The sequence below is a fragment of the Penaeus monodon genome, chromosome 36, assembly GCF_015228065.2.
Source record: "Penaeus monodon isolate SGIC_2016 chromosome 36, NSTDA_Pmon_1, whole genome shotgun sequence".
Lineage (NCBI taxonomy): Eukaryota > Metazoa > Arthropoda > Malacostraca > Decapoda > Penaeidae > Penaeus > Penaeus monodon.
In genome coordinates, this window is record NC_051421.1 from 22,973,259 (window position 1) to 22,983,258 (window position 10,000).

The following is a 10,000-nucleotide window of genomic DNA, read 5'->3' on the forward strand; positions in this document are numbered from 1 at the left end:
GGCAGCTCAGTTCGTTACAGTATAAAAGTAAGCCCTTTAGAAGCACACTTACAAGAAGGAACGTAATTCATTGTCGCGAAAGTTACATCTGGTCTCCCATGCGCCGTTCGAAATGAAGCATGATAATTTGTACAAAAAATACGTGATGTATTCTTATCTATACGACGGAGAATCGTTATCTGATCGTATCCTTTTTTCATAACTAAAATATAAGTAACAATAATATTTTTCAGTCACTCGCCATAAACAAACTGATTCCTGACACATCTTACCTTAGGATCTTGCAATTGGCTCTGACAGCAGCGACTTTTTACTTAAAAGGAAAAGTTTCGAAGAGCTACAGCTACGTCTACCTCACGCCGACACAAGAGCACCAACTGAGTGAGAATATGCTTTATTCACCTTCCATCGCGCAAATCGACCCATGAGCAAGGCCCGGCAACACAGGTGAAACATTCCGAGTCACTGGTGCCAAATGCCAATTCTTTTACTTTTATTAATGTGAATTATGAGACAGTACGTATTATTCAGACTGAATAGGTGTCAGGCAACACTTTAGCCAAGTGAGTTTCGTTATTTCATAAGGAATTGCATGGATATGAGGATAGAAATTAAATGCTCAGAAAGTGTTACTTGGTACAATTGCATGACAGCGAGCAAAGGCTTTACCTGTATGACGTCACAGGGGTCATGCATCAATAGAAAACATTTGCCTTACTTATTGCGCACCTACTACGCTTGTTAAATTTCCTTATATTCACGTTTTAAAGTTTATATGGAAATAGAACAATTACTTTGCAAGAGTGTATGGTTATGATGTTATTTTGAACCAATATTTAAAGGTCTTCCTCAAAACACCGAGCCGCACAGCATTTGAGTTACTTAATGCGACTTTTCTGTTAAATAATTAATGTTATATTTTGCTCAACAAACATCAATAAACTTGTTCAGTGATTAGGAAATATTATTAAATACATGATGGGTAGCTCTAAAAAGCTGATCATTTTATCAGAGGGAAAGCAAATAATAACACTTAAAAGACACTCTGGCAACTTGGGGCGCCACCCGCCGCCAGATGGCAGCGGCGTCGCGGCGGCTGCGTTTCCTTCGTCTCGGCGAATCACCTCATTCAGTGGCGAGCTGGTACGGTGGACGGTACTGCTCGTTGATTCCCTCTTTGGTCACAGATACTAAGGCGATTCCACAGCCATCATGGAATCGGGAGTGAGAAACAGGAAGAACAAATCGTCGCCAAAGTCCAGCAAGGTGGCCAAGGGTAAAATCGAAGAGCTGGCCACGGAGGAGGATCACGACATGTTGAAGAAGAGCATCGAGAAACTCAAGCACCTGAACGAGAATATAAGCCGGGATGCTGTAAGTACACCGTTCTTTTGTCAAGCACCTTGGCGGTCGTGTTTTCTATGTGGTAAATAAGCCGTAGAAATCGCCTGAGGAGGGAAAAACAGGGCAACCTACATCGTGGAACCGGCAGTGCTAGGTACGAGCCCCGTTACAGCGAACCTTTCCCTCCTCGAGTCCGCCCTTTTTAACCTTTACTGTTAAACTCGACGCTGATGACAGACAAGTGTTGCATAAATAGACGGTGCTTGCTTGTATCTACTTCACGACTAATGGAATAAGTCCCCGTGTGGGCGAACAGGATTCCATACATGACGGTCCATGACAGCTGACAGGAGTTTGACGTTTTCATGGCAAGCAGCGGCTATAGGCGGGGTCGGTGCTTTTGGCAGGGGTTTGTGCATGACGGTATATTCATCTCGGATTCTGTGGCCCAAGAAATAATTGTATGTAGCCCTTGACTTGACACCAGTATTATTTACCAACACCGCGTTTTTCGCCATATGACAGTATTTCATGTCATATATTCAAATTACAAAAAAAAACATTACTTCAAATTCACCTGACTAGAAACGAAAGGAAATCGGCACTGAATCGGTTCCTTTAGATACCAAATTTCATCTCAAGATTCAGAATGGATGCTCCTCCTGACCTGGTTCTTTCGGGGCTCTTGACGAGGAGACGCAAAGCCGCTTAGAAACACGACCTAATCACAAACTCGCTCAAGACGATTACAAACAAGAATATATCAACCGAAATTTTAGAACTGAGAAGTAACACAAAGACCAAAGAAACCAGTTTAAGATGGAAAGATCTGGGGGGGAGGGAGGAGAGGAGAGGAGAGGTAAGTGGCCAACAACAGTACCCGTGGCCTCAGGGTATCGATGCCCACGTCAGCCAGGTGGTTGGGGGGAAGGGGGGGGGATTGGGGACCTGACCTACCGAAAACCTGCCACGTCTTTTACCGTGGCAGGTGTATTTGTTGCCGGGCCCCCTAAGCCTACCCCCGCCCCTCTCTGGGTATTTTTCTAGGGAAATAAACGACCGGGAAGGACACTGAAGGTTGCTCTCTCTCTCTCTCTCTCTCTCTCTCTCTCTCTCTCTCTCTCTCTCTCTCTCTCTCTCTCTCTCTCTCTCTCTCTCTCTCTCTCTCTCTTTCTCTTTCTTTCTTTCTCTCTTTCTTTCTCTCTCTTTATCTCTCTTTCTCTTTATCTCTCTTTCTCTTTCTCTTTCTCTCTTTTTCTCTTTCTCTTTCTCGCTCTCTCTCTCGCTCTCTCTCTCTCGCTCTCTCTCTCTCGCTCCTCGCTCTCCTCTCTCTCTCGCTCTCTCTCTCTCTCGCTCTCTCTCTCTCTCTCTCTCTCTCTCTCTCCTCTCTTCTCTCTCTCTTTCCTCTCCTCTCTCTTTCCCCTCTCTTCTTTCTCTCTCTCTCTCTTTCTCTTTTCTCTCTTTTCTCTCTCTCTCTTCTCTCTCTCCTTTCTCTTCTCTCTCTTCTCTCCTCTTCTCTTTCTCTCTCTCCTCTCTTCTCTCTCTTCTCCTTTCTTTTCTCTCTCTCTCCTCTCTTTCTCTTCTCTCTCTCTCTCTCTCTCTCTCTCTCTCTTCTCTCTCGCATCTCTCTCTCTCTCTCTCTCTCTTTAAATTCCCTCGAAATCAAATGAATCTTTGCGAAATCAAGACCTCGTATTAAGCTAAATTCGGGGAGAATATTATTTCCAACGTAACCTGCCACGTACGAATATTCAAAAAATTATATTCATCCACGGAGTTTCTGAAGACAGAGAGAGAGAGAGAATGAGAGATGGAGAGAAGAGAGAAAGTGTTGATGGAAGGCAAACACCGTGGCGGGAGGAATGGAAACTGATGCGACCATGACTGGGGAATCTCAGCTCGGGAGAAATTGGTGCCGTGGCTTTCGTCGTCAACGATTTATGGGCTTTGAAGGTGTTCATCACTATTGTTTTTTTTTTCTTTTTGTTAGTAACTCTCCTTTATATATGTTTGTTTGTTTAGTCATTTATTTATTTTATATTTGTGTTTTTTCAGAGCGGGAGGGTTGGTAGACTTGCAAGGAGCGTGGGATTTGAGTAGAGAAAAGTTCAGAGATGAATAGATAAATAGATTTTTTTTGTTTATGTGTATACAGAGTATATACAGTGCATATAGGAATGTAAGCGAGGGTCCTGGTCCATCCCTCAACGAAATCTGTCACTTTCGTTCATTTTCCCATACACATATATAGAGAGGAGTCACTTCTAATAGTAAAACAAGGGTGATGAGTATCTCGGTTTAGCTGCTAAATCTTCGAGGACGCAAATCCTGCCACCTGTTTCTCCCGCGCTGAGGTGAATGTGGATGGTGTTGGGAGGAACATCGATAAGAAATTGGGAAGTCATTAAAGTGTTTTGTTTGGTTTTAATGTAAAAGTATTTTGAGCGAAAGCTTGTAACTGTCTTTAAGTTACACAAGTAAACGAATTGTTTTGAAGGTGAACGTCCCCCCCCCTCCAGTATCCTATAGTTCGTTCTTCATGAAGCTTATAAACATATTGTTTATTTTCCCTTAGTCTTTAAAAGATTAAATTTGTTATTGTTATCTGCGTGTCGCTCACCTACGTGGCAAGAGCGGCCGCACCTCCTTTACTTTATGGTTATCCCCTCCCCCCCTTCACCCTCCCCCGTCAACCCTCCCCCATCGCCCTCCTGCGGCCTGGAGGAATGGGTGACGTTGACACAAGGAAAGAACCTTTTAAATTAGTGTTCCTGCGTGTATACTCATGGCGCACGTGAGGAAGTAGCCTGTATTAGAACCTGTTGTCAGGTGACGAAAATTTTGTTTTGGTGGGAGGTTTAGATTTTTCTTGGGGGGATTTTGGACCATGCATTTAAAAGGGATCTTTACTGGAGCTAAAAGAATGACTAGTACCATAAATCTGGCTAATTCGGATTGTTAAGTGGATAGTTGACTGAAGTGAATATCAAGGGTTGAGATCCTACGTCGGAATTCATGATATACAAGAAGCTCAAAAGCAGTAACTGTTTACTTGAGACCTAGTTTCGGATATGTTAGGGGTTGGGTAGGCTCCTTTTATATGAATTCTGTTTTTTGAAGCATTAGTCATCGAAGGCCTGTCGAGGTCGATCAGCGTTTTGGTTTTACAGTTGAGTTGTTTAATCACAAACCGATGTTTTTGGCTGTCTCGGCTGCCACTTGACCTTAGCCAGAACCGATGCCCTGCATTCACCTAAACAGTAATCCAAAAGAAAGGAATTATCACTAACAAAGCGACGCGACCCGTCAGTCCCAGAGGCGAGTAAAGTAAGTGAAAATGAGGCTTGGCTGAAGTCCTGCAAAATTTGTATACCGAACGCCACTGAAAACCTTTTGAGTCGCGTTGGCATCGGGCGCCCCGGGCACTGGGAAGGGGGGTGCGGGGGCGCGACCGAAGCTGGAGAGGAAGAACAAAGGCGGTGGTGGGGGCGGGATGTCTAGGGGGGTAAATAAGGATATTCAGCCAAATTTTCCTTCGCTGTAGGGGGGAAGGTCGATGCGGTGAGCCAGATCTGGGATTGGACGGCAAGGAAAGCGCTGACTTAGAGAAGTTTTGCAAGTCGTGACACGTACATTGAAGTTTCCATTTTCTTCTGAATGAGCCAACAGCTACGGTTCATGCACTGGCGATGCTGGTCACAGTCAGTCATAAATCGGCCAGTAGAGATCCGTGTGCACATGTACATGTCGCATATACCAGCGCAATCATGGTGTACTCAAAGAACTGTTAATTTCAATACATACCTATATAGCGGTAGAGTGTAAGAAGTCACGCTTTTATAGAGGTCATGCATAATTTTCATGGTTAATCGGCAGTTACTACACCGTCCGCTAACGGTGTATGGGATTATGTCGTGTGCTCTGTCTATTCGATTTTATCAAGAATCTTCATAAACAAAACAAGTCCTTTTTATTATTTTTCTTAGCTGCCAAAATGTGAGATGATCCTGAATGAGTCAAAGACATTGCAGCGATTTTAAGGGGACTTGACACATGGCATGGCACAGCAGAACAGATGCAGGGGAATTCCATAACACTTGACACATGGCATGGCACAGCAGAACAGATGCATGGGGAATTCCATAGCACTTGACCATGGCATGGCACAGCAAACAGATGCAGGGGAATTCCATAACACTTGACACATGGCATGGCACAGCAGAACAGATGCAGGGGAATTCCATAACGCTTATCTGAACATCAGAAGTGCGCGAGCCAGGCCGGTCCCTCTCGCTCGTCGAGGTGACATTCAGCGCCGTCGTGATGCTCCGATCAATTGCAGCGTAGCATCCCCGCCGAGTGCCACTATGCCAGGTCGGCGAGACGTGCCAGGTCCTCGGTAATGTTTAGATTGTGTAAAGAGTAGTTAGTTTGTATTTTTGGAGAGTGTAGAAAGGAAACACTAAATGTCTGAATGGGAATTTTTTTTTCATCATCCCGATTTATTATTTTTATTATTATTATTATCATTATCATTATTATTATTATTGGGAAGGATATTTAAATCCACCCGTATTTGTATTCGAAGGAAGATATACACGGAAATCAGACATGTGAAGGAAGACAAAGCGCGAGGGACACAATAGTGTTCAAGTAGGAATGCAGTTGATTTGTGCAGGTGCGCGGGGCAGGGCAGATGGCCTCAGCGCGACCTTTCGATGGCCAGTGGAGACAGCTGGTTGACCGCTGTCCTGCTCGCCCTTCTCTTTACGTACACTTGTCTTCTGCTTTTTTGTTTTTGTTTATACGACTTGTTTACTTTTTTTCCTTTCTGTTCGTCAGTCTCGTGTTCTCAGTCTCTGTCATCTTTATCTTCGCTTTCATCCTTACGCTCGCCCATTCTTATCCTCATCCTTATCCTTATTCTTATTCGTCAGTATCGTGGTCTCGCTCACATTCATATTGAGGCTATACTCGCTTATTCTTATACCCTGCCTCATCCTGGTCATCTTTATCATTCTTATCTTCACTCTCATCCACTTTTCTTCTTGTGGTCAGCCACATCCTAATCCTCACGCTTACTCTTATTAGTGCTCTTGCTCACTCTCATCTCTAGACTCAATCATTCTTATCCTAATTCATATCCTTATCCTCATTCTCATCCTTATTCTCATTCTCATCCTTATCCTTATCCTCATTATTCTGCTTTGCCTTCGTCTTATGCCTCCCCTTATTCTCAAACTTATCCTCGTTCTCATCCTAATCCTTACTAACATTCTTACCCTCACTCATTTTTATCCTCGCTTACCTTATCCTCACCCACATCCTAATGCTCACTCGCTCCTACTCATTCTCACCCTTGTCCTCGCTCGCCCCAGCACTGCATGGCCAGCCCGGAGCGAGCGATGGTTGAGGACTTCCTGTTGAGCATTGTTAACAGGCGATAGCGGGGAGGAGTGACCAGAGATAATGAATGGAAATGAAAAATGGAATGTAGGATACGTAGCGTAGGGCTATAGGGTGCGTACGGTTCATGGGTCACGGGTCATAGGTCGCGGGTCACGGGATACAGGGTCACGAGAGTAGTGAGGGAAGGAGAGTGTCGTGTAGTGAGATGTGTAGTGCGTGTGAGTTGTCGTCTTTTAAGTGTTTTGTGAGAGTCGTCGCAGCAAGTCATTCGCATATAATGGCGGGAAGGAATGTCTGTGGATATTGTACGTCTTGCACACGAGATTTGTGCAACTTTTGTACAACCAGCCTTCATTTTTAGTGACGCCATGACAGCCTTCTTTTTTTTTTAGTGACGCCATGAGGTGGCAAGACATCTAACCTTTCTTAAATTTGTTTGAAATGCCTGTATGTTATATCATTGACCCGTCTGAAGCCGATCTGGAGGTATCGATCACGATGACGTGGTTGTTATGTCGGTAAAAAGGCGACGAGAGATGATTTTTCAGAATTGTGGCAACTTTCTCCAAAAGTGATGTTTGACTGTACGTAGGCCTATGTGTGAGTGGGGGAAGGAATGTGTGCGAGAGCTTGTTGATTGTTGCCAAGTTCCAGTTTGTCAATCTTGGGCTTTTTTTTTATTATTGGGGAAGGCACATTCTTGCTCATAGGAATGCTTGCAGACAACCCGAAGCAAATATCTCGCTGGACGGTAGACGGCAAATGTTTCCTCGATTATTTCTTACCTTTCCGTGAGTCTCAAGTTTTGTCCCGGCCATTTCTTAGCTTTGAGCAGGTATTTTGGCGCACTCGTGTGTTTGGGAGCAGGATATCGTGTAGGGAAGAGGCATAGGTGGTGGGAGGCAGGGGGATGTAATTTGTGCCAATGATTACAGGTTATGAAGGTGTGGCACGCGACAAGCTGATAAAATCCACTGAGGGGAATGCTATCGTAAATGTACCCAGTACAATGGGTATGTAAGCGCTGCAGTCTGACTTGACAAAACGAGACGAGACTACAGGCAAGACGTCTTAAGGAAATGCCTTTCGTGAAAGGCCCGCTACAGAAGGGAAGCGGTTAGGAGGTAGGCTGACAAGACAGGCGTTTAAATGCCGACTTCCGCATTTAGACCTGATGCTTTTCCTCTTTTTTTATACGCTGGGGAATCAGTAATTACCATGTTAAGTCATGTTTGTAAATTATTGTAGAACATGTATGTAAAAGAGCGAACTGATTGACACCTCGGACGATGACAATTTCATCCCCTGAAAGCGCCCAGACCTACGGTACTACACGGGACTTACGAACATCATCTCTAAAACCTTTTCAGACCCTCTCTCTCGTCCTGAATTGTCCTAATGTCCTGTATGTCCATCTGTGCTTTCCCATAACGCTTTTGTGTTGTCACTGTTGTCCTTAAAGTTTTAATATCATTTTAGAACTTATTGGATACGGCAGTATTATTTGTTTAATGTATTTGTTTTGTCTTTTGTGCACATCCCTGTCCCCAGAATATGAAGGTGTGCTGTACCTGCATATTGTAGCCTCTCGTATCTCATTCTTTTTTCCTTGTTCTATTGGCTCCTCCTTTTCCTTTCCATTGCATACTATTGTGATCTCCGTAATCATCCCGTAGGCGTGATGGTGTTGTATATACAAGGTATAACCCAGTGGTTGTTTCAGATACCTGATGGGGACGACCTCGCAACCACCAGGGATTACAAGGCAAGTCCCCCCCCCTGCCTCCCTCCCCTGCTGTGCACTTGCATCCTAGTCAGATTTCTCCGTTTGTAGTTTAGTGTCATGTAGCTTGTTTTAAAAGTAAATAGCTTTATGCCATTTTGCTTTAGCCCCCATCCCACATCCCCTCATATTAATAGTAATCCTCGTAGAATCTGTATTTCAGTGCAGTAGTTGCTAATGTCCATAGATGCCTAATCCATTATCCTTCAGGTATATACACCTTGTCATAGTAAGCTACTAACTACATTTTCTGTTTTGATTGACTTCCCCAAACAATTAATTGTAGCTTGCCTTTCTCCTCACCCTTCCCCCTCCCGCCTCCCTCTATACCCCGTAATTATTTCAAACGTCTTGTTAGCCTTGCCTGCTTCGTGTATAGTCGCACGCAAATGTTCGTCCGCCTTCCCTGGCGCCCAGTTCTCTCTCGCGAGATTCATTTGCGACTCGCGAACGTGAAGCAGTGGTCGCAGGTTCACTCGTCCCCGCGTCTTCACAGTCAAGGGTCTTTGAATCTCGGGAGCGCCAGGGGAGGCCGGCGGACTTTTTCATTGGACTGTACTTGGTTTGCTTGATTCAGCATTGGGATTGGTGCTGGATTTTTGCTTAAATAACCGTTTGAAATTAATTTTCGTTTGCATTAACCCATTTATTTTGTGTTTTAATTAATGTATTTAATGACGTAGATAAATGCTTGTTCTAACATCGTGTAGACATACAGGTACGCTCGCGCTCACATGTTCTCACGAACACGTACACAGAAAGCACCATTAAGAGTTTTTTCTTTCTTTCTTTGCTAATCCTCCTTGCAATTTTGTTCAAGAGTTCGGATAGCGGGGAGAATAAAGAGTCACCGGGTACAGCGAGTTGCCTAGTAAAGGTGCAACTCTAGCGGTGTAACGGCATTCGTCAGTCTCTTCTCTCTCGTGTCTTTAATGGCCAGGAAAGAGCAGAACCTGTCATACTGGGAAAAAGATGTCTTATACAGCGTACGTCTAATTAACCCGTAAACAAACGTGTTTTACCAACTTAAAGGCTTTTCAAAATCACGGATTGGTAGCTTTGCCTTCAGAATCAAGCAGGAGAGAAGCATGAAAAAAATACAAGATCGTGTGAGCGGAAACCCTGAGCGAGGAGGAGGAGGAGGAGGAAGAAATCGCCGGCCGGTTCTTGTCCAGCCTGTTTTGGAAAGCAGACACGAGATGGTTCAAGCATGCTTTAGAATTAGATGAATCATTTTATAGGTCTCAATTTCTTTAGTCTTTCTTTAATTATTTTTAAAGATAGATTTGTGCATACAATATCGTTTTCATGTGGTGCGTGGAAACATTTTTTTTTCGGCGAAAAAACCGGGGTGTGACACCACATCCGTTTATTGTTTGCTTGTGCCGGAACCAGAGTGTCTCTTTGCTTGGCCACGCTTGAAAGTCGGCGGAGACAAGATTTCTTTTGGGTTTTGCTTTGTCG

At 44.2% G+C, this 10,000-nt stretch overlaps 2 protein-coding genes across 3 annotated transcripts in view; one reads left to right on the plus strand and one right to left on the minus strand.

Annotated features, from left to right (window-relative positions):
• Positions 1 to 383, minus strand: part of LOC119595851 (serine/threonine-protein kinase Nek7-like) — a 70,190-nt gene extending 69,807 nt beyond the window's left edge. Inside the window, exon 1 of the mRNA XM_037945047.1 lies at positions 273 to 383. The gene's annotated coding sequence lies outside the window, so the exon portion shown is untranslated. The remainder of the gene's footprint in view (positions 1 to 272) is intronic.
• A 720-nt stretch (positions 384 to 1,103) lies between these two features.
• The window catches only part of LOC119595855 (protein O-mannosyltransferase 1-like), a 23,792-nt gene continuing 14,895 nt past the window's right edge, over positions 1,104 to 10,000 (plus strand). Inside the window, exons 1-2 of one of the 2 annotated variants that reach the window (XM_037945052.1) lie at positions 1,104 to 1,374; positions 8,477 to 8,518. In XM_037945052.1, the coding sequence (XP_037800980.1) occupies positions 1,213 to 1,374; positions 8,477 to 8,518 (204 nt within the window). In that variant the 5' untranslated portion in view covers positions 1,104 to 1,212. The remainder of the gene's footprint in view (positions 1,375 to 8,476; positions 8,519 to 10,000) is intronic. The other variant, XM_037945053.1, reaches the window with a different exon arrangement.